Here is a 24,995-nt window from a genome sequence, read left to right on the forward strand (position 1 = left end):
ATCTTCCCGGACCAGTGCTTGAGCCCGTGTCCCCTGCATTGGCAGGCGGATTCTTAACCACTGGGCCACCAGGGAAGTCCCTTTTTTCACATTCTGACTGCTTATTTTTCCTACTTTGTAGGAAAAATTGTCATCAGTATTTATGAAAAAAAAACTATCTGGCTACTCTTCCTATCCTATAGTTTGCATATTTAGCAAGTATCTGGACTTTCCTAGGCTGAGAGATTTGATTGGTTAATACATTCCTCATTTACCGATATCACCAAATAGAGATTTCACTGTATTTAAAGCCAGGACTTACATTCAATATTTAGTGTTTAGTTAACTTCTTAATGAAAATATATTTGTTTTAAAACATTGCTAATAAAAGTTTTCACTGGGAGTAAAAAAAAGAATAAGCATTTCATTTTGCAAGCAGCATCATCAATTTGGAAACTTACTCCTAACAAATACATTCTAGTGGAATGAATTTTAACTTTTAGCTTCTGCAACCAGGTAGTAGGAAACTTTGGCTAGAAACTGTACCAATGTGGAGATGAGGATTTGGTCAGGGTCTTTATGATTAGATTTATTTTCTAATTTCGGGTGCATTACACAGACACTAGTGTTCAGCACTGACTGGGTGAGTTTATATATGTGAAAGCTGTTGTAAAGCTTGTGGATAAAGGATTTATAAACCCTGTTGTATATGTTTTTCAATATTGAAGATTACCAAAGAGGTTATTACAAGGTCTTTTCTGCAGAAGATTTACCCTGCTGAATTAGAAAATGTCTTAGCATTGCTTTCCTTAAGGATAAAACAAAACAAAAACTTTTAAGCCACTGAAAGCTCTTTATCCTTTCCAAGGAATATAGTGTGTTTGCGGGGAGAGAGGAGGGGACGAATGTAAGTAGGTACTGCTTGTATATTTCTGAATCGCGTTTGCAGTGCAGTAGAGAGTTCATTCACTGTTCAGGAATTCCTTCCCTTCAAAATTAAATGTCATTTAGTCTTAACTTGAGACATCACTGTTTATTCAAAACTTATATATATCCTTCTCTAAATTTACTGTATATTTCTTGTTAAAATCTATATGACTACAGATTTTCTCTGTTATATGACAAGAATAACATAAACTTTAAATTTGGCTATTTGCAATAAAGAAAATCATATATTTATATACTTCAGTAAAAGTATAATGACTACATTTGAGAATTTATGTCACATTTTAAAAGTAAAGTAGTGATTTTCCATCTTAACTGCAGTAGATTTTCACACAAAGGAAATTTTCATATTAGTTTTTGTGATACAATATTAAAATGTATTAAAATGTTAGGAAAGAAATCTTAAAATTCTTAAAATAATAATATTATGCTGTTATGTTTTGTGCTATTAAAATAAAGGCCCCTGTCAGACACAGTAATTGGAATATTTAACTTGCATTTCATATTTGGAAATAAGGCTTCATTTCATCAAAGGACTGGCAATCCATAAACTTTATATTATTGATAACTAGTGTGATATTGTCACATTGCCTTATGTATTTCCTGACAGAACTCGCCTTCCTTTGTTCTTTCTGTTTGTGTGACACACAAGAAGAGTCATTGCATCTTTTCTCTCACTTGTATGACTTTCTAGTTCATGCCTCACATTCTTAGCATTTTGGGCTAAACCATATTTTCCTGGTGTACACTAAATGGGGATGATAATATTGACAAGCTTTTATAGTTTGGAGTTTGAAATACAATGATACTTTTTTTAAAATTAATTTTTATTGGAGTATAGTTGCTTTGCAATGTTGTGTTAGTTTCTACTGTACAGCAAAATGAATCAGCTAAACATATACATATATTCCCTCTTTTTGGATTTCCTTCCCATTTAGGTCACCGAAGTACATTGAGTAGAGTTTCCTGTGCTACACAGTATGTTCTCATTAGCAATGATACTTTAAAAAAAATAAAATGATACTTTTAAAATTAAAACACCCAATATGTATTAGCAATTACCATCATCATATTGCCTTTTGTGTCATCAATTTCCAGACTCTTTTATCTTTCACCTAATCTGTTTGAATAATTATTTGTTAGTGCTTTTTAAGATTAATTTCATTAATATTATTATTACGTTATTCTTTTATGCTGTAATCTTCCACTACCCTGTATTTGGACTATATTCTGAATCTAATTTGAAGCCTCTTTCTGATTTGACTGCTGTTTAGTTCCTGTCTGCCATCTACTCCCAAATCTCTTGTGAATATAATTTCTTTTCCCCATACTTATTGAGTTATAATTGACATAGAATATCGTGTTTGTTTAAGGTGTACAACGTGTTGATTTGATACCCATGTATGTTGTGAAATGATTACCACATTAGAAGTAATTCACACCTTCATCACCTCACATAATTACCATTTATTTTTTTGTGATGGGAACATTTAAGTGTTCTTAGTAACTTTCAAGTATATAATACAGTTTTGTTAGCTATAATCACCATGCTGTACATTAGATGTTCAGAACTTATCCATATTACAACTACTGGAAATTTAAACCCTTTGACCAACATCTCCCCATTTCCCTTAACCCCCAACCCCCAGAAACCACTATTTTGTTCTCTGTTTCTATGAGTTTGGCTATTTTAGATTCCATATATAAGTGGTATCTTACAGTATTTGTCTTTCTCTGGTCTGACTTACCTTACTTAGCATAATTTCCTGAAGGTTCATCATTGTTTGTTACAGATGGCAGGATTTCCTTTTTTCACATGACTTAATAATATTCCATTGTGTGTGTGTGTGTGTATATATATATATATATATATATATATATATATATATATATATATATATACACCACAGCTGCTCTATCCATTTATCCATCAATGTATACTTAGGTTGTTTCCATATCTTGGCTATTGAGAGTAGTGCTGTAATGAACAAGGGGGTGCAGATATCTCTTTGAGATCCTCACTCAAAATGCTGAATATAGCTCTCTTTGCTCAGAATTTCTGCCTGGAATATTTTGTTATCTTTTCTCCTATATTCATATATTATTTCATCTTTAAAGGACATCTCAAGTTTGCTTCCTTCAAGAAATCTGTCTTAAGAAACTAAACAAATTTATCGCTTCATTACTTTGTAATCTGTTTCACATTTTCATTGTACTTTATGATGGTTAAACCTTACATAGGTTGTGTACTCTCTCTTCAACTCTAAGATTCTAGAGTGAAATGGAGACACTTAGGAAGATTCTCAGTACTTTTGCTCTGGATCATCTGTCCATCTGCTCTCCCCTGCTGTGAGCTTTCACCCATCTGATCTTGTTGGCATTATTCTATAATCTTTGGGTTTTAGTAATCATCGATGCTATCTTTTGCCTTTGGGGATTTTGCTACACTCACATTATTAGGGTTCTCTAGATTGTTTTCCAGTTATATTCATGACATGAAATTTCTAAACTGTCAATTTTCACATATCACAGTTATCTATATTATCTATATCTATCTATCTATCTATCTATCTATCTATCTATCTAGGTCAATATGAAGTGATTTATTATGAGGGATTGACTCACAATTATGAAGACTGAGAAGTCCCATGATTTGCTGTTTGCAAGCTGGCAGCCCAGGAAAACCAGTGATGTAGTTCCAACCCGTACTCAAAAACCTGAAAATCAGAGGGCCACTGGTGTAGGCTCTGGCCTATGTCTGAAGGCCTGAGAGCAAGGGGCATCAATGTTAGAGGGCAGAAGATAGTTATCCCAGTTCAAGCAGAGAGAAAATTTACACTTCCTCTGCCTTTTTGTTGTATTCAGGCCCTCACCAGACCACCTTAAATTGGTGAGGCTGATCTCTGTTAGTCTACAGAATCAAATGCTAATCTTTGTTAATCTTTTCCAGAGATGCCCTCAGAGAGGTGCTCAAAAATAATGGTTTAGCAGCTACCTGGGCATCCCTTAGCCCAGTCACAATGACACATAAAATTAACCATCGCACACGAATGTTTATCATTTTCTTGATTTCATATGATACCTCTGAAGCTCCTTCTGCCAGACTTTTGGAATCCCATTCTGTATAGGACCACTCCGAGGCCTGAGATAATCACCAATGTGGATGGAGAATTTAAACAATATCCATGTCTTGTGTTTAGTAACTCCCAGCAGCCACATTGTAACTGATAAATATACATTTAGAGTTAAATTGGCATATCTTTTAAAATTTCTTTTGAATTGTATAATTCTTTTTACTGGATTCTTGTTTATCTTGAAATTATAATTTTACTCTTAAGAACACTTCGAACAGCCAGTTTGGTGTTTTTGACATTTAGGAAAAGGCTGTGATAATAGTGATATGTGAAGTTTGACTCAGTTTTAAAAATTTTTGTCCCTCATGAATATAATTGGAAGACAATGTAGAGTATAATTTTATTAAATGTTGAAAACTTATAACAAGTAGATATGAGTTCATTTATTCAAACACTTGCTACATTTTTTAGGCACCCTCCATGTGGATAATGTCACTTAAAGGTCACCATTTCGTATATATATCCTCAAAAAGAATGATTAATGTTACCCTCGTGCTGAAGCTCCATAAGTCAGAAGGATAGCTTTACAGTAATTGTTTTATGACATTCCTCTCATTAGGACATTTTTTCCCTGTAATTTCAGAAATTCTAAATTTCATGCTTTTCTTTCTGACCTCAGAACATAATTGCCTTTGGTTATTTCTTTATGGTGTCAATTTTAATTGTCACTGTGTTACACTTAATTAAATACTGAAGTATTTAAATTATATGTATTCTTTGTCGAAATAGACTTTTGAAATTCAGTATATTAGATGCTTACTGGTAGTAGATGTACTTTTATAGAAAGTAGATGATAGTTTGATATTTCACTGGATTTCCAGTGTTATTGCTGCTGCCAAACATTTCAGACTAGTTTTTCAGAGCACATTTTTTAAAATTTGGATAAGTGTGTTGGCATGTAAAACAGCACAGAGAAAATACTTATATTTAAGAAAATTATGTCATAGGTTCTGCTGAAACTTAAAATTGGGAATATTTGCTTTTTGGCAGCATTTAAGTAATGAAGAATTTTTAAAAGGCATTGCCAATACTTTATTATAGGCAGTAACCCACTTCCAGATATGTAAGTGTCCTTCTCTATAATTAAGAAACACCTTAAAATCATTAGCCTTGACCTACAAATAGTTTAATTTACTTCTTTCTCATAAGGAACCAGATCTATTTTCTTTTTATTTTAAAGTTTTCAAAAGAGGCTTTTTTTCCCCTTCTTATGATCATTGGGATACAGGGGGGGAAAAAAAACTTAACACCTATTAGTAATCTGTTTTTAGTGCTGAACCTGGATTATTTATGTATTATATATAATGCATAATATAAAACATGTGTATAATAAATTATATATATATGGAATGTTATATTTTTTAAATTAATGGCCCAAACTATGTTTAAGCAAAGGGATGGTAATATTAGACTCTCTGTGTGGGTCATTCATAGTATTTTTCTTTTATTGATTTGGTAATTCTTCAGTATCATCCAACAGTTTCAATGTCCACTCTTTAAACATTCCTTCATAATTGATTCTGCACTGTATTAGTAATATATAGCCCCAAACTTAGTGGCTTAAAACAGTAAACGTTTATTATCTTCTGTGGTTTTTTTAGGTTAGGAATCTGGGAATAGTTTAATTTGCTGGTTCTGACTCCAGGTCTCTCATAGGGTTGTAGTTACCCAAAGGAAGGGTTTCTTGTGGCTGGAGGGACAGCCTCCAAGATGCCTCACTTGCCGGCCTTGCAAGTTCATTCTGGCTGTCAGCATAGTGTTCAGTTCCTTTTCTGGACCTCTCCTTGGGGCTGCTTGAATGTGCTCAAGATTTGGTGACCGGCTTTATACAAAGTGAGTGATTCAAGAGAGGTTAAAGCTGCAATGTCTTGTTAATGAACTGCTCTTGGAAATCACACACTTTCTACCAGGCTGTGTCCATTAGAAGTGAGTCACTAAGTAAAGCCCACATTCAAGAGGAAAGGGAAAAAAAATGGAGAAGTAGCAAGGAATTATGAACGTATTTTAAAACTGCCACGTGCACATGTTTAATACAATCTTTCTCCCTCCAAGGGTTATCTTATCTACTGCTCTGGTTTGAGAACTACCTTACAATTCTCAAATTTATGAAGATCTCTCTTCTAAATCACTGACCTGTATTCAACTTCCTACTAGATTTTGTTCATGGCACTACAATCTAATCACTTGCTTATGCCAGAAACCTGGTAGTCATCCTTGTACCCTCCCTTTTACCCTTCATGTTCAACCAATCATCAAATCATGTAATTTTTTTGTCCCTAAACATAGGTCAAATATGTTCTCTGTCGTTACCCATTTAAAGCAACTGTTTTATCTTTACCGCTGCAAAATAGCCTTTTAATTTGCATTTTCTTATCTATGCTTAAAATTTTTTCTTAGTAAATTTAATTTTATTTAATACATGGGATTTGGGGTAAACAAAGTATAAAAGTAAGGAAATGAAAAATAAATAAAAATATAAACTGTATTGCTAATAGGTTTTAATATCACAACAAACAGACACATAGGGCAGGCTGAAGATTTTAGTTTCTGCCTAATAGAGAATAGACTGCACCATTTATTTTTGAGTGGATCATTGAATATGTAAAACAATCCATGGAAAACCAGATTTGAACAGTGCATTGAAGGCTTGGCCCAGGGAGAGATATATATAAGTGCTTGATTCATCTGTCCTAAAATTAAGTAGCAGTGGCAGGCATATTGTCCATTTAGTGAAAATCTAAATGAAAATCTTTCTTAAATAGATACACAGTGCTTTTCTCTATGTTATATATATGATCATCAACTAAGTAGTACGCTCTTCTACATTTCTTCAGTGGCTACTGATACTCCACCTTCTGCATTTATTCTCCTCTACATCTATCCTTTTCAGCTACTTACTGTTATTACCATGGTTTTAGACTATAGTCTACTCATACATTCTAGACTCATGAACCCAAATGAAAATTAAACGTTCCTGAGTGTTATCCTGACACCTTAAATTCAACATGTTTAAAAACTTAATTAATTATACTGGGTTAATGCCCTCAACCAACTAACTGGCTGCTTACCTCTTAATCTGTGTTTAGTCTTTTACTTATTGATATCCTTTGTCCTAAAATCCTATGTCTCAAGTAGCACTCCCTTCTTTGAATGCTACCCTGTAAAGCCCTAGGGTTATCCTAGCAAATCTCTGACCCCTGTCCTTGAGTCCAGGAGGAATCAATTGACTCTGGTCATCAGCTTTTAGCACCCTGCTCCCACCCTCACCCCATCTTTAGACTGGTATCTTTAGTTATCATAACCCACATCCACCAAGAATTTAAAGCATTTTGAGTCAAAAGTCACCAAGCAGGATTGCAGTAGGAAAGCCCAAGAAGAGAGTAACAAAAAACAAGAAGTTTTAACAACAGATTGGCTGAGGCCTCAGAAAAGGAAGAATAAGAGTGATTTGTGCAGAAACAAGTGAGCAAGAACCGGGAGCTAATTCTCCTGTTGTTTAATCCTTGGTCAGGAGCACTTTTAATTAGGGATGTGTTCTGCATGGAACTTGGGCAATTCCTGAGGTTCTGGACGTCCTTAGCAGAGAAGCTTAGTTTCATTTGCGTCCTCTTAGTCCCATGGTCAGTGGGTAGTTCCAAAGTGCAGCATCTTAACAGAAGTCTACCAGATTTCACATCTGAAGCTTTTCCCATTTATTCAGCCAATGTCTATTACACACCTAATAGGTGACACTCTGTTCTTTGTTACCACAAATTAACTCATGGTATGAAAATGAGAAGGACCTCAAGAATATGCCAACTGGGCTTCCCTGGTGGCGCAGTGGTTGAGAGTCCGCCTGCCGATGCAGGGGACGTGGGTTCGTGCCCCGGTCCGGGAAGATCCCACGTGCCGCGTAGCGGCTGGGCCCGTGAGCCATGGCCGCTGAGCCTGCGCGTCCGGAGCCTGTGCTCCGCAACGGGAGAGGCCACAACAGTGAGGGGCCCGCGTACCAAAAAACAAAAAGAAAAAAAAAAAAAGAATATGCCATCTTTTCCCCGTATTATTTCACTGGCTAACTTGCATTGAATTGTTGACATTTTCCGAGTCTTAGTTGTTTTCTCTAGTAACCAAAATCTCTCCGTTGTTAGCATGGTAACTGAATGACAAAACAACTGAAAGACAAAACAACAACAACAAAAATCTTTTAACTTAAGCATATTTTTCCATTGGACTTTAGTTGCTGATTAAAGCATTTAGCAATGTAATTAAAATAATTTAAATAGCTAATTAGATATGTTATAGAATAGTTTCCAGTAATACATTCCTTTAAACAAAGCATTCATTATTCAGGAATGCAATTTATCACTGAGTTACTGATACTAATGCAATTATATGTTAAATGGAAGAAAGCATCCACAAATCAACCCTAGTACCCTGTAAAAATTTCCATATCTATAACTTTTGAATAATCCTTATAGGCTCAAACGAGATACATGGGAAATTTGCCCTCGACATTTTAGTTGACTTTGCCACTGTCTGGTTCTAAGTCATGTTTTTGACAGTTAAGACCCAAATTAAAGCTATGTCTGTGTACGCGTTTTAGCAAAATGGACTGATGAGTTTAATCAACCAAATTGTCCACTTAGTCAAACAATGCTTTGACTTTATTATTTGCTTATTTTTATTTCTTTGTTAAACTAACTTGTTTTTTAACAATATGACTTAATAGGTTAGGTTAACAAAATATAGCAAGATCAACTCAATGTTTGGAAGCAGTTTCAATCTGATTTTTAAAAAATGGCTATACCAAAGACTACCCTGTCAAAATGTTGACTCAGGAACAAACTTTAAAAGTATTGTTACCGGGCTTGCCTGGTGGCACAGTGGTTAAGAATCTGCCTGCCAATGCAGGGGACATGGGTTCGAGCCCTACTCTGAGAAGATCCCACATGCCGCGGAGCAACTATGCCTGTGCGCCACAACTACTGAGCCTGCGCTTTAGAGCCCGTGCCCTTCAACAAGAGAAGCCACCGCAATGAGAAGCCTGTGCACCACAACAAAGAGTAGTCCCCGCTCACCACAGCTAGAGAAAGCCCGCTTGCAGCAACGAAGACCCAATGCAGCCAAAAATAAATTTATAAAAAAAAATAATTATTACCACCAATCTTTGTGTTAACTCTCTTTGATCAGTGCTGTGGATGTGCTAGATTCAGGTGTGTGTGTTTGCGTGTGGGTATCTGTCTGTCTGTGTTTGAGGGGGATTGAGGACAAAACAAGAAAGATGTTGAATGACAACCAGAATGGAATTAACTGTGCAGTGCAGCTTGAGTGACCTATTCGGAAGTTATGCGTGTGGTCTTTGGTACATGTATAGTTTTTCCAAAATGGTATAGAAATGGTATAAAAACTAATGTCATTTTCTATTTTGAAATAATAGGTATGGTTTCATAAACCAAATCAATATTTTCTGTAGAGTTTCAAGTGAAAATATTTACAGTAATAAAATCTCTTTTTCCCTGTTCCCACTCTTTTTACACTTTCTTGCTTCTCTCCTCCCTTCTTTGCTTTCCACATTTCATGCTTACTAAAAAAGCCATAAGAAAAGGTGAATGTATTTATTTAAATACATTTTTATGTATGTGCCAGCATTAGTGAGTTAATCAACTATCAATGCAAATTTATAGCTATCATGTATTTATCTCTATAATTAATTCTCTTACGTGAAAATCACCTTACTAGCTGGTTGGTAAAGAATTTAAGAATTTCAATTATGTGCTTTTAAAAGAAGACTTGTTGAGTTTTTACAATTAAACATTTGACTGTTTTCCAATAATGTACTGATTATATTCACAGTCTTGGATTGTGAAACTGTTAAATCTGACGTGAAAAGATAGACAGTTTGCTGTATAAAAATGAAATATATATATTCAGCAAACATATGAAACCAAACAACAAACTAGAAAAACATATTTGCCACAAGTATAAAGGACAACTTTTCAATTTTCTTCTATCCAAACAACTTTTACAATAACAATGTATAATAAAAAAAGATGAAGGGTCAAGAAACATGGAAATATATTTCATTGTATAAATAAAGTGGTGAAAATTCAAATAAGGACGTTATATCATTCTTTGTCTATCACATTGGCAAAATATAAAGGAATTGGTAATGTGTAGTTTTGAAGAGGAAAGTACTGCTGGTGGAAGTATATATTTTTATTAAGATTTTTGGACATCTAGTTGTTGATATTTGCCAAATTTCAAATATATTTATGCCTTCATCAATTTCATTTATTAACATATACTGTAAAATATATTTGGATAGTTATATTTTTTCTAAAATATTATAGCCAAGGTACACAGGTAAGTTTATACTTCTTGCAGTATTATGACACAAAAACACTGGGACATTTCTTGTTTTTTGAATTTTATTTTATTTATTTTTTTATACGCAGGTTCTTTGTAGTCATCCATTTTATACACATCAGTGTATACATGTCAATCATTTCTAAGTGCCCATTAACATAAGACCAATTAAATAATGTTTTATATGTATATGTAATGTAGCCATTAAAAATGAGGGATACAACATAGGAATGAAAAGACTTCCACCATATATTGTTAAATTAATAAGTAAAATAAATCAAGATATGAAACAATGTGTGTAGTGTGACACTACCCAATTAAAAGTTACTTAAGAAAATTAAAAGAGGGATGGGAAGAAATATACAATGTTTGTTTTTTTTCTATAGACAGTTCTAATAGAAAAGTCACCACATTTTTAACTGCTTACCTCTTGACGGTGTGGGAAGGGAGCTGAAGGAAAATTTAATTTGTCTCCTTACAAATCTCTATTTTCTTAAAGAACATTCACTATTTCTATAATTAACTCAAAAAATATACTGATTATGTTATTACCTGAAACAATGAAACTGTTTCAAAATTGAAATAGATTATTTAAATAAGTATATATAAACTCAAGAGCAGTACGTTTTTTGTTGTTGTTCATGTTTTCTATTAAAAAACAAAACAAATACACACAGTATTCCTGAGGTTAATCTGAGAATCTTGTTTTACAAACTGCATGATATTTCTCTATAGTCTTTACCTCACATACCAGCCAGTGTTTTAGAAAATCCAGAGTGCTTTGTTCCATTTATAAGAAAAATACCTGTGAGATAAGGTTTCTAAGAAATAACTGTTATAGCTAGATTTTTAAAAATTCTGTCAAGTTACTGAAATGAGAGATAATCTACTTTTAGTTAAAATTATGAATTGGAACTGCTGTATTCCTTTATATTAGTATATCAGAAATGGGTACTTTTCCTTTCTATGTAACAAAGATGACTTATTTTTCTTCCTCCTCCTGGTAGCTTTCAGCCGTGCCCCGATTCCGATGGCTGTGGTCCGCAGAGAGCTCTCCTGTGAGAGCTATCCCATAGAACTCCGCTGTCCAGGAACAGATGTCATCATGATTGAAAGTGCCAACTATGGGAGGACTGATGACAAAATTTGTGACTCTGACCCTGCTCAGATGGAGAATATACGATGCTATCTGCCTGATGCCTATAAGATTATGTCTCAAAGGTATGATATTTCTAATATTCTTTGTGCATTTAATATAAACTCTCAACATGCATCTGTGTGACATACTGAGCATAGGTACACATAAAATTGTGTACTTTAGGATACTTTGAACTACTTTTTCAATATCAAACTATTCCCCATATCACTAAAATGCTAGTGCTAGAAATTGTAAATGGCATTTGGAAAATATTAGAATGTATTAGATTAGTTATTGTTTCATGTGTTCTATTCTGTATTCTCTAGAACTGAGTTCATTAGTTGAAAAACTAAATTTATTTTTCAGTTTTCATAAACAGAATTATGTAATTTTCTCCAGAAATTACAAAAAATTATTTTACTGCTAACATTGATTTCCATTAGTGTGGGAAAAAGAGTAAAATTTAAATTCAGAGGCAATTTTATAACTATTAATCAAAAAATAATAAAGACTATTGAGTAATGATTATTTGGCCTTGGAAAACAATAAAAATATTACTTTGATATCTAGTATATAAATTAATTTATTTAATACATTTAAACTATCTGAAATATTACCATAGTAAAGTAGTATAAAGTACCATAGAATATCACTGGATAAGTAAAAAAAATCTTCAATTCTAAAGAGACTGGTCAATTAGAATCTATACTATAGAAAGTTTACATTAAAATTTCTTGATAAATTAGTTAAATATTAAATATATCTCAAATATTTGTTCACTTATGATTTCTCAGAAATCAGTGACAGAGTCATTCATTTACGAAAAGCCTTCATACTTTCTGACTACTTGCTCACAAAGTAATTTTTAAAAACTTAATCAATATATGATTTACTTAGTAAATTTGTTTTTCATTAGGATTTCTATTTAGGCATCTCTTTCTTTTGTTTAAGGACTTCTTAAAATATGGGGGAGATCAAACATATGTAAAAATGAATTGAATTATAAAAGCAAAGACAGTGGATTTTGAGGATTATCTTTCTTGTACTTAAGAAAGCCTGCCTTATTTTTAACCTTCTTGATACTTAAAATTCTGATATTTACATTGATAGTCAATATTTTTATAAATTTCTGTCGTATAAATTATTCAAAGAAATTATCACATGCCAGGATTTTGATGATCAGAGCATCTGAGGTATACTTGAAGGATAGTGGTCTCTGGGCAAATCTGAGAGCTTTTATTTGTCTATTTCTAAAATGCTGGCTCATGCTAAGGTGAGTGTTAATGAGAAATAAGATTTTAAAATTAGCGATTCCATTTGATTTAAGTTTGGTTGCATTTGGTTCTTCTTGTTGTCTCTTGTTGTTATATATTGACATACCTCCAACTATGGCTAAATTCTCTGACGTTATACCTAAAAGAAATCTAATCATTTTGTTGCCTGTAGGTGTTATAATCATCTTTCAGGAGTGGTTATTCCATAAGTAGTATGGAATGGGCACCATGACTAAATTGTTATTTTATTTGTTTCAGTCAGAAAACCAAACACAGGATTCTTCAGAATCCGTTCGGGAAGTGGGTTGAGGAGGATTTTCTGCTTTTCTGTGATTAGGTTTTCATTTAAAATGTAGCAGAAGCATTAACTTCACTAGCTTTTTGATCTCTATATGATTTTCACCAGAATTGTCTTAATCCTTTCATTGATATTATTAATGGCTCCCAAAATAAGCCCTTAATCTTATAATTATTGCAAAAAATAGTTACAGTGGATCCTCTGGAGCTACTGAATTATATGGGATGCATCTGTAAAGTGACAAATCTGCAGAGTAAAATTGCTTTAAGCACCCTGAGTAAATCATTTGTAGAAGCCTTCCTGGGGGGTTCTCAACTAAGAATTGTCAGTTAAAATAGCTGTGGTTGATTCTCCATGGAGGCAAGTTTCTTGCTTGTATTTAGACCATTAAATGTACTACATTTACACTTGTCCAAAATAAATGGAGAGAAGAAATCTAGTCCCATTTTGTAAGCTACCAAGATATGGGATGATCACGTCCACTTAAGCTGCTTTATAATGAACTCTCACTGTCACGCCAATGATAGCATGTTAAGTAATGTTCATAATTACTAATTATGTTATGGGCACATAATATTATGATGTCAACAGTTTAAATAATGTGTTTGAATTAAAATAATAGTAGAAAAAATCTTTTCCAAAAGGTGTTTTAGATTATTGTGTTTTCTTTCATTTGAACTTCTAGAAAGATATTATATCAGCCTAAAAGTTTTAAGCATGTCTCTACATGGGAGGATTATCACTAAACTCAAAAATTTATTTGTGTGTCTTTGCATAACCTTGTTAAAAATGCTTCCTAACTTACTTCAGCCTCATAAATTAGACAGATGTCACAGGCTATTGGGACTTCTATTCATGCAGATGTTTGAATACACATTGAATGAATGCATAAATAAAACTGTATACTAACATGTTAGTTAGGTGTGAAAAATTGGGGACTTGAATCAGAAAGGGTATGACATGTGACTTCCGCATTTTTTTTCCCCAGTAGAACTATGCAATCTGCTATCTGCTCTAGAGAAGTCAGTTTCCTCACTGCCTTTCAGATTGAGCCTGGTGTTCTCAAATCTAAGTGTGTTCTCATGCCATTCTGTCCCCGATTTCTCTGAGTGTTCTGTGCTTTACTTTTTTTCATTATACTACCAGAAGACTTTTTCATTATACTACTGGAACACATTTATTTATCCTTCTCAGAACTTCCGAGGCCACTCACCTGTTATCATCTACATCCATCATTTTTGCATCCAAACAATAAATGCGTAGTATCATATTTTAGACAGTTTTCTTGTGTAAACTGTAGGCTTCTAGAGGGCAGAGTTTCTGTTATCTTACCTAAAACTAACTTTTAATATGTAATAATCAAATATATGCATATATATGTATATATTTCAAATCAAACCAAATATATATATATTTCAAATCAAATCAAATATATGTATAAATTTAGAAATACACCATCCAATTTTGTCATGCCATCTAAAAACTTTCTTATCTTTATTTTCTGAGTCATTTTTGTTTCTTTTTACTTTATATACTTAAAAGTTTAAAAAGATAGTACATATAGCTTTTGAATATAAATGTGAAAATGACTGTTGGCAACCGATAACTACAGAAATTTTACATTTTTAATGCAGCTGAGGTGTTTATGTTTTCTTCAGCTATTAATGGAAATACTTGCATTTTTTTCTCTTCAATCTTTTTTATTGAAGTCTGGTTGATAAAACTTGCATTTACTAATTCCACCAATACCTGAAAGTCCATGACATGCCGTTCACTATGACAATTACTCTGCAGTTTGGTGGTTAAATAAGTCTGGCATAGTTCCTGTCCACAAAACTGTAGTTTTTTGGCCAATAAAAAACAAATAGCTACATCATTTGTTCAGTAATTTATTTTTATCTCAGTTACATTTATTGAGGAGTTCAAAACAAGAAGGAATACTCTTTTACCTAGATGATATTAGGGAGTATTAACTGAAGAGAAAGTGTTAGGCTCGTCCTTGAAGGATTGCAGCGTTAGTGGAACCGGAAGAGACCAAAGTGATATTAGATATATAAGTGGATGAATGCCAAAAAAGATCGTGGGAAACAGCTTCTCTTCAGTAACCCTTCACCCATCCTTTTCTGTCATGGCTTCAAAAGCTTATTGGTGCCTGCTGTGCACAGCTTACTCTCTCTAGGCCCTCTTCCAAACGTGCCTGAAGCCAGCCCTCCACCATCAGCCATCCCTATAGACCCAGTACCCCTTGACAATTCGATGATAAACTAGCCTGGATGCTATTCCCTTGTCATTAAAAGCTCCGAATGTAGTCCTTCTTATAAATTGGACATAGATTCCATCTAAATGGGGGAAGTTTGAATATCATATGTAATGATATCTTCATGCCAGCTTTTTATGACAAATATTTTAAACATGTGGCATAACAGCCTTATTCTGCATAAAGTTGCCCATATTTTTTTAGTTGAAAAGGAATTTTGAACAAGCATGTATATATGTATATGAAGTACAGTGATTTATTGAGGTATAGTATATATACTGAAAATTGCACACATGATAAGTGTACAACTCAGTGAATTTTCACAAACCAAGCTTATCTAACAACAACTAAGTAAAGACAGAACGTTAAGGGTACCTCAGACACCACACCTTGTGCTTTATATCAGCCATCCTCCCCTCAACCAAGAATTGCTGCTATTGGGACTTCTATCATCTTAAATTATTTTGCTCATTTTGTAATTTAAATAAATGGATTCATATAGTATATGCTTTTTGGTGTCTAGCTTCTTTCATTCAGTGTATTCAGTTTTAAATATAACTTTATTGAAGCATTTTTATATATCAAATTCACGCATTTTGAGTGTACAATGATTTTTTTTTTTAGTAAATTTACCAAGTGATACAGTCATCACCATAAGTCAGTTTTAGATCATTTATATCACCACAGTAAGATTCTTCATGCCCATTGTTGTTAATCCCCATCTCCTTCTCCACCCCATGCAATGACTAGTCTATTTTCTGTCTTTGTGTCCATCCTTCATGCATTACTTTTTTAAGCTAAAACCTGAATATTTGAAGTCAAGTTAGATTTAGTGGGTGTTTCAATGGGGATGTTATCAAAGAAATACTAGCAGTTATTCCTGGAGGCATGGACATAAATATGTTGCTTGCCTTTTGAATTATGTTAGAATCAAAGATCATGAATCTACACATTTAAGAAGTACCCTCTTTAGAGTTTTCTATCAAGGAGAGATGTTAAATGTATAAAGTAGGAGTAATTTTTTTCTGATTAATTGAGTGATTTAAGTTTTACTTTTAATCTTCCAGCACCATTTTAGCAATATTACATTTTCACATGTCATAGTCACATCAAGAACATGCGGAAAAAAAAAAAAAGAAAAAGAGGCAGGTAGGGAGAATTGTTTCTCACCTTTCCGGAAAAGTTATGTTTCAGTTTATATCAGTATCACTTCAGGGGATTTTACAGTATACAAAAAGGCCTTTGTTTTTGTTGTGTTTAATCCTGGTGAAGTTAAGAACTCTTTCAATAGCAGTAGAAGAAGAAACGCCAGTGGCAGTTTTTGTATGTACATTGCTGAATAAATGTTCTGCAATAACTGTGTATGTAGACATGAGTTTTTCAATTTGAGTATTCTCCTTTGCTTCCTTGACAGATTCATTACATCATGTCTTGTATTTCTCTTATGAATTATAACAGATCAAAAACAATCCCGCATATCAGGGACTTTTCCATTGAATCCATATTCTAATGCAGTAAAATGAACAAAAGAACAGATAGGCCTAGAAACAGAAGGGAAAAAAGGAGGGAAGGAAATGAAGGAAGGAAGGAAGAAAACTCCCATTCCCAAAGCCCAAATGTAGAGAATATGAAGAAACTGGAAAGTTTCTATCTGGAAAGCGTTTATCTCTTCTTCTCTAATATTTTGTCCCATTTTGATTCTGAGAATACATATTTGATAATATTCTACTAAAATGATTCCTAGTAATCTTTACTAATATTAACTTAATTTTGAATGAAATTATATGTTATGTATGTATAGTTTGAAATTCAGAAAGTTAGTAAATGATTCAAGTATTTCAGGATAGCTTAGGATAAAAGTTAAAGGGAGTTGTGTTGACTGTCTCTTACAGGTCTTGGGGAGTATTAACCCTTTGTGCAGCCATTTTCTAAGCACTGTTCATGGAAACGTGGAATCCCTGAGTCCTTTCTTGGGATTCCACAGGGTCCAAACTATTTTCATAAAAATTCTGACATAAAATTTGCCATTTTGATTGTATTTGACATAGGCACTGATGGTGCAAAAGCAGTGGTAGGTAACTGTGGGCATCTTAGCAGGGATCAAGGTAGCAGCAACAGTGTACTTTTAAAAATATGTCAGTTATTTTAATTTCTAATATGATAAATATTGATAGTTATAACTCATATAAACTGATAGTCTTTGCGAATCTTAATTATTTTGAGAGTTAAAAGGTCATGACATGGGCTTCCCTGGTGGTGCGGTGGTTGAGAGTCCGCCTGCCGATGCAGGGGACACGGGTTCGTGCCCCGGTCCGGGAAGATCCCACATGCCGCCAAGCGCGTCTGGAGCCTGTGCTTCGCAACGGGAGAGGCCACAGCAGTGAGAGGCCCGCGTACATAAAAAAAAAAAAAAAAAAAGGTCATGACACAAAAACTTAGGAAAATCGATGATTCATCAAACACAACTATTTTTTCATTTCTACTTATTGGCTGAAAATTAGTGATTTGTGTTTTGTTTTCATTGTTTTTACATTGCGTAATACTCATTCTATTTGCTTTAAAATCGTCTAGACATTTTCTATGAGTGAATTATTTTTGAAGGGAAGAATATCTGCATGTTATATATATATTATATATATATTCTGCTAATACAGAATCAAATGAGAATTAGACTCATTGCCTGAAAATTACTAACATAATTTTCTGTTCAGACACTCATAATTCTCATAAAATTATGAAAACCTCCTTAAATTAAAAATAAAATGATTAAAACAATAGAAACTTAGAATAGCTAATTTTTAAATAAAAAGTACTGCACAGGTTAACTGTATGATTTTGTAGGAGGGGAGGGAGAGCCCTGCCATGATATTATTCTAAACACAAATATGTTGGAAGAAGTAAATTTATAAGTATGTATACTGGGAAAAATATTTTTCAATTTAATGTATTGTTGATGTCAATTTTCTTTTTTAAAAAGAGTCAACCTTGTAAAGACAGAGTTTAAGAAGTTTTGGGCACTCTTTGTTTCCAGGCACTCTTTAAATTTTCTGAGTTCTTTTTAATTTAGCAGTGTTAATGGTTATTCCAATGCTTGTAGCCATTAGTAAATGCATTGGCAAACAAACTAAACAAAATAAACCTAGAAAGGACCTAGAAATACAGGTAGAATGACAATGATAGATTTACCTGGAATTTGCCCTGTTTCTCATAGATTTATAAAACATAAGAATCACTTTTTTTTCATTCATAGTAAATGACAATCATAATCGTTTCCCCACCTCTAGCTTTTTAGAAATTTTTTACTCTGTGGTCACTATGTAGAACTTGACATCTTGTGTAAAATGTTAGAAGATATTACCAAGAAGAAGAAAATTTCTGAAAATTAGAGAATATAGGATAAAAACACCGAAGCAATTATCTTGAGTATAGCTTAAATCCAAATAGAAAAGAACTAAACAGATTATGAACATAAATTCTGTCACTGATTAATGGGATGTCACTGGACTCTGGAGGAAAATAATTTACAGTGATATGTAGCAAATATTTAGAATAAATACCTCAGTTTCTCTATCATTACAATGATTTTAAAGATTTCTGAGGATATTGGGCAGTGGCTTTTGAAGTACTCTGCCTTTCAGTTTTCGTTTTACTGATGAGAAGGCTAAGTTACACAGAGTTAAGAAATTTACCTGAAATTACTTAACTTACTGTATGGTGCAAACATACCTGCTCTCTTTGGGCACAAGCCCTGTGATTTTTTTACTGTGCTCTTTTTTCTTCTTCTAAGACACTAAGAATACTTTTTTTTTCTCTTTTTTTAACTTTGAGTGTAGTTGATTTACAATATTGTGTTAGTTTTAGGTGTACAGCAAAGTGATTCAGTTATATATATATATATTTTTCCAATTATTTTTCTACTATAAGTTATTATATCGAATATTGTTCCCTGTGTTATACAGTAAATCCTTGTTACTCATCTGTTTTATGTAGAGTAGGTTGTATCTGTTAATCCCATACTCCTAATTTATCCCCCCCTTTCCCCTTTGTAACCATAAGTTTGAGTTCTAATTCTGTGAGTCTGTTTCTGTTTTGTATATAGAATCATTTGTACTATTTTTTAGATTCCAGATATAAGTGATATAATATTTATCTTCATCTGACTTCCCTCAGTATGATAACCTCATACTAATTGCTGCAAATAGTAATATTTCATTCTTTTTTATGACTGAGTAATATTCCATTGTGTTTATATACCATATCTTCTTTACCCATTCATCTGGTGATGGACACTTAGGTTGCTTCTATGTCTTGGCTCTTGTAAATAAATAGTGCTGCTATGAACATTGGGGTACAAGTATCTTTTTGAATTAGAGGTTTTTTTTTTCTGGATATATGCCCAGGAGTGGGAATGCTGGGTCATACGTATGGTAGCTCTATTTTTAGTTTTTTAAGGAAACACCATACTGTTTTCCATAGTGGCTGCCCAATTTACATTCCTACTTAACAGTATAGGAGAGTTATTATCTGTAGACTTTTTGATGATAGCCAGTCTGACAGGTATGAGGTGATACCTCATTGTGGTTTTGATTTGCATTTCTCTGATAACTAGTGATACACTAAGAATAATTTTTGTCACAAGGAAAGGTCTTTTCCCTTTTATAGTACATCAGAAAAAGCAAGTCAGATAGTCAAATCCATCCACATTTTATATAATTCCATCTGTTGGTCAAACAAGAGAAGGGTTTTAATAAAACCAACCTTACAAAATTGATCAGTGTAGCCATTTAGTTTCATCTTCAGGAAAATACCCTTAATATTTAGGATATTATGTGCTTGAATAAATAGAAAGCATATTCAGTTGTTATTGATAATAATAATACATGTTAACATTTATTGTGTGCTTTTTATTTGCTGTAAACTCTGGTAATGAATTTACCTTTCATTATCTCATTTATTCCTCTCAATAACACTAAGAGATACATATTGTTATCACTTCCATTATACAAATAAGTAATTAAAGCACATAGAAATTAACTTGCTGAAGAATTTATTTTAAGCCAATGTACTACTGCCTTATTTGAGGATTTGGGGTTTTGTTTAATTGTAACAAAGATGATAAAATGATAAAATGTTAAGATTAGTTAAGAACAGTGCTCCTGATTATGATCATGATGGTGAGAAAAGAACCTCATTCCATCTCATGGAAACATTCAACCAAATATTGGATTGGTTTGTCTCAGGTTTGATTAATGTTCAATTACAGCCATACATAGACTTTTATTATTGAAGTTTTTGATAGAAATGATTAAATTATTGTGAATCTGAAACTCTCCAGCCTCCCAACCCCTTTTTTATTTGAATCAATTATGTTTACAAAATGTTTTGTATGATGTCATGTTTCTTGGAAAAACATGCATTGATATAACAGAGCCAATTGTATTACTAAATATTCCAGCTATAACCGTATATAAAGCAATATTTATTGACAACGTTGTATAAGCCAGGCAGTGTTCTAAGTACTTTATATGAATTAACTCATTTAATTCTTTGTTCACTCCTATGAAATGGATACTATTGTTGTCCTTACTTTACTGATGGGGGAACTAAAGAGTTTGATTAACATCCCAAAGTTACACAGTTACATGGCAAAGCTGCAATTTTAACCTAGGAAATCCAGCTTCAAAATCCAGGATAACTACTACAATCTCTTGGCTGGTGTGCTCTGTCTAAATTATCTATTTTTAACAAAAGGCCTAACCCAGGAAACAAGTATGAACCAGTCACTGTTCCTGAAAAGAAAACACACGTGTGTGCGTGTGTGCATGTTCACCCACACACATATGTACATCGTTAAGTGGTTTGTTGTCATATTCACATACAAATAATGAAAACATGACATGAAACTTATTAAATTATATGACATTTATTTTCTGCCTTAGGATAAGTTTTCAGGAAAAATCACTCAAGTACTTGTGATAAAATTTTTCATAAGAAAAACTATGAAATCAGATTTTGTTATTGTTTTTAACATTTTACAGTTTATAGGGAAACAATTATCTATAGAAATACTTCAGTAAAGGTGAACTTATGGGTGATAATGGGAATAATACACCAGTTTCTATATGTGTGTGGAAATAAAAGAAAATAGGTATCAGTTAATGTGCAAACTTCAGAACAATGAGGACTCATGAGAGAAGCTAAATATATCATGTGGGCACTTTGAAATACTTGTAAATGAGAAAATGTGTCATGCCAGCCTTTTTTAATCAAACTTGAATGTAAGTAACAGTGTGCATTAAAATTTCTAATGTTTTATATAATGAGATTTTAAACAGCATTAAACTCCACAAAGTTTTTGATAATAGTTATAAAAATGAAAGTGGATCTTTATTTGTACCACACTATGGTAACTTTGCTTTATTATAGAGGTCAGTTTATTCTTATTTGATATTTTCCATTTTATTTTTCATTTTCTGCCAGGTTATGCTGAAAACATATTGGTAAATTTGCCTCCATGAATACTCTATTAGACACAAGCTTTAACTGATTTATTTTTTCTTTATTATTAAGAATATGACTAAATAAAATATAGTTAATAAATCATTCTGCATAATACATTTTCAGTTTCTCATTATGTGATCTGATTAGTTTAACTCTAAGAAAAATGGTATTTCCCAAGTCGTTGAGGAATAACCATTACTCTACCATTTGTTAATATGAAAAAATGAATTTATTGATACCAGTTTCTGTAAAATTAGATATTTACTTTGTCACATGTTGCAGGAAGATATGTAAATCATATTTATTTGTAACTTGGTTTACCAAATGGTAAAAGCGAAATATGTTTCTTCATGCATATGGGCTTATTTCTATATATAAATATATGTTTGTTAGCTTTGGCTCAAAAAGACTTTGATCTTTCCAAAAATGCTAGTACCCATGACTATTAGTACTGTCAACCTTGTGAAAATAAACATTTGGAGCTCTTTCTTGGACTTGTTAGTGTATTGAGGAAGTAATATTAGGAAAAGAATATAATTCTACAAAATATTGCCATATAAAATAGAGAAAAACATACTTCAAGAGTATTATAAAAGACAAAAAGAGAAATTAAATGGCTATGGTTCAAACCTTCAAAGGTAACAATATAGTAATGTTATGTGAAAGATTTATGAGTCCTCTACCAATATGAACATCTTATTAAAGATAATATTCTAATATTATCTCCTGATTTAAGGGCATAGACTTTTTTATTTCATAGTAATAGTAGTTTTTGTTTTAGTTTCAGAATTGTGCCCACTAAGGCCAGACAACATGCTACATCCTTGAGCATTTCTGTTATATATGAATATTTATATATGTGATTCTGATATATATCTAAATGTTTCTAATTTTATTTAGATACTATTTTTTATTATCTTATTTCTCTCCCCAAACCACAACTTTTTGTCTTTCCATTAGAATATGCTGTAAAAGTACCTGAAACCAGTTTCATTGCTTACAATCTTCTAGAGAGTGTGAATTATTTCTCTGAAGGTATTTTAGAAATTAGGTTCACAAAAATGTACTCCTTTTTCACAAATTAGTCTCTGCAAAATTTGTCACATTAAAAGGCCTTTCACCTTTCCAAGAAATTCAAGTAGATCATTCTTGCCTGAGGAGATAAGATTCTGAATTATTTCCAAGTTCAGGTCTTAAAAAACAAAACAAAATAAAACAAAACAATAACTAGAGTCTTTCAAATGACTTTACATTCAATTATTTCCTCCAATAGCATTTCCCTGCTGTGACATAAAAAAAAATACAACTATAGCAACAAAAATTATATATAATCTTTCAATAAAAGACATGGAAAAGCATAAATTAATAAAAACAACACAAGCCCACATGGATATTGGAATGGAATATTAGCCTCATTATGCAAATTAACAGAAAAAATGTCTCAGAATAAGTTGTGAGGTGCATAACATGTATCTAAAATGTTACATTATTATATGTAAAGGAAAAGATAATTATCTATGTGATATAATTGAATACATATTTTATAGCTGTAATTGCATTATAAAAGAAGGTCAGCAACAAATGACAAAAAGGAGCTGCAACATAAATTTTATCCCCCAGATACTTTTAGTCTGTTGTACCACAATTTCTTGTGGGAAACAATTGAAAAGCATGTTGTTTTGATGGTTATAGCATGAACTCAGTGTATCCTTAGAGTGGCAGCTTTGAAACTGTTATGTCAGCAGTGTTGGCATTACATGTGTATACAGACACATGTACACAAACACAAATAAAAGAGAACATAACTTCTGAGGTATAAGTATAGAGCATTTACGATATGTATTTCTTGAATGCAGATTAATGTTAAGAAAAAATGTATTTCCCCTATAATCACATAGTTACATCATTATCTAATGGGTCAAGATTTCAGACGATTTTCTTTTTTCTATCATTTATTAAGTAGAGGGATATGTTTCTCATTCCATTTATTTGATTATTTTAAAATATTTTTTATTTGTGTTAGGTGGTAGAGCAGATATATTTATTTTATTTTACTGTTGATGGTACTGATGCTTAAACAGATAAAATGATTAATCCAAGGTTAAATGTGAACCTGTGCCTTTAAGTTTATTTATAGATTCACTAATCTACTTTTAAAACTAGTTTATTTGGAAAACAGATTGACTCATATTTGGTTTTATGAAATAAAAGTATGTCTTTCATTTATTAGCAAAATGAAAAAAACAGTTTAAATTCTTAGACTTTACAATTCAAAAATAAAATTTCCTAATTATAAGTGGAGGCAAATTGGAAATGAGATATTCAACAAAGGTGTAGAGACTTTTTAAGAAAAAGCTGTCTCTTAGAGCTCCAAAAATATTAGATTTAGGAAGATGTTTAGAAACCACCCCCTTACTCCTCGGACATGTATGCCTCATCTTGTAGGTTCAGCGTATGTGCTTTGAAATCTTTGCAGCAGACTTTGGTTTGAAATTCAAGACATGTGTCCTGGTGCACATTGCTTCTCTGAGCAAGTTAGAAGTAATATACTTGCCTTGAAGGGCCATAATGAGGATAGAAAAGTTTATGTTTTTTCACATGTATAATAGCACAATGTTAAAGTGGTTATTATTATGACTAGAGGTAAATGTTTCTGTATTATTGTCTATCATTGAATAAGAGGTGTCAGTCTGGATTTTAATGTTTGTTTTCCTATGTAAGTCAAAAGAGAAGTGCTTAAAGAATTCCTGTCTCGGAAGGACTCTCCATTTTGTCTTTAGCAATACATCAATTTCATATTCCAAAGAAATATGATAGGATTTATTTATACTTGTAAATGTTTGTCTGGCTGTACTTATTTTAATTTTTTTAAAATTTTATGATTTCTGTATAAAGAGTTCTGGCTCTGGGAAAATCCTTAAAGCACATGAAGTTTATCTTTGAAGCCAGAAAGGTTTTTTGGGGGGGCAGGGTTGGAGGCTTTCACTTCTTTATGTTCTGGGACCTCAGGCCTCATTTTTTTAGTGTGTATAGTCTCTTCCCTATCCTAGTCCTTGCTTTATAGTCCTATAAAGAATGCCATTACTTTCTTACTTTAAAATTATCTCTGGGGCTTCCCTGGTGG

At 32.6% G+C, this 24,995-nt stretch overlaps 1 protein-coding gene across 1 annotated transcript in view; it reads left to right on the forward strand.

Annotated features, from left to right (window-relative positions):
- ADGRL3 (adhesion G protein-coupled receptor L3) overlaps positions 1-24,995 on the forward strand; it is an 874,918-nt gene that overhangs the window by 376,152 nt on the left and 473,771 nt on the right. Inside the window, exon 4 of the mRNA XM_073805306.1 lies at positions 11,411-11,624. Within this exon, the coding sequence (XP_073661407.1) occupies positions 11,411-11,624 (214 nt within the window). The remainder of the gene's footprint in view (positions 1-11,410; positions 11,625-24,995) is intronic.

Source organism: Tursiops truncatus, chromosome 5 (assembly GCF_011762595.2).
Source record: "Tursiops truncatus isolate mTurTru1 chromosome 5, mTurTru1.mat.Y, whole genome shotgun sequence".
Classification (NCBI taxonomy): domain Eukaryota; kingdom Metazoa; phylum Chordata; class Mammalia; order Artiodactyla; family Delphinidae; genus Tursiops; species Tursiops truncatus.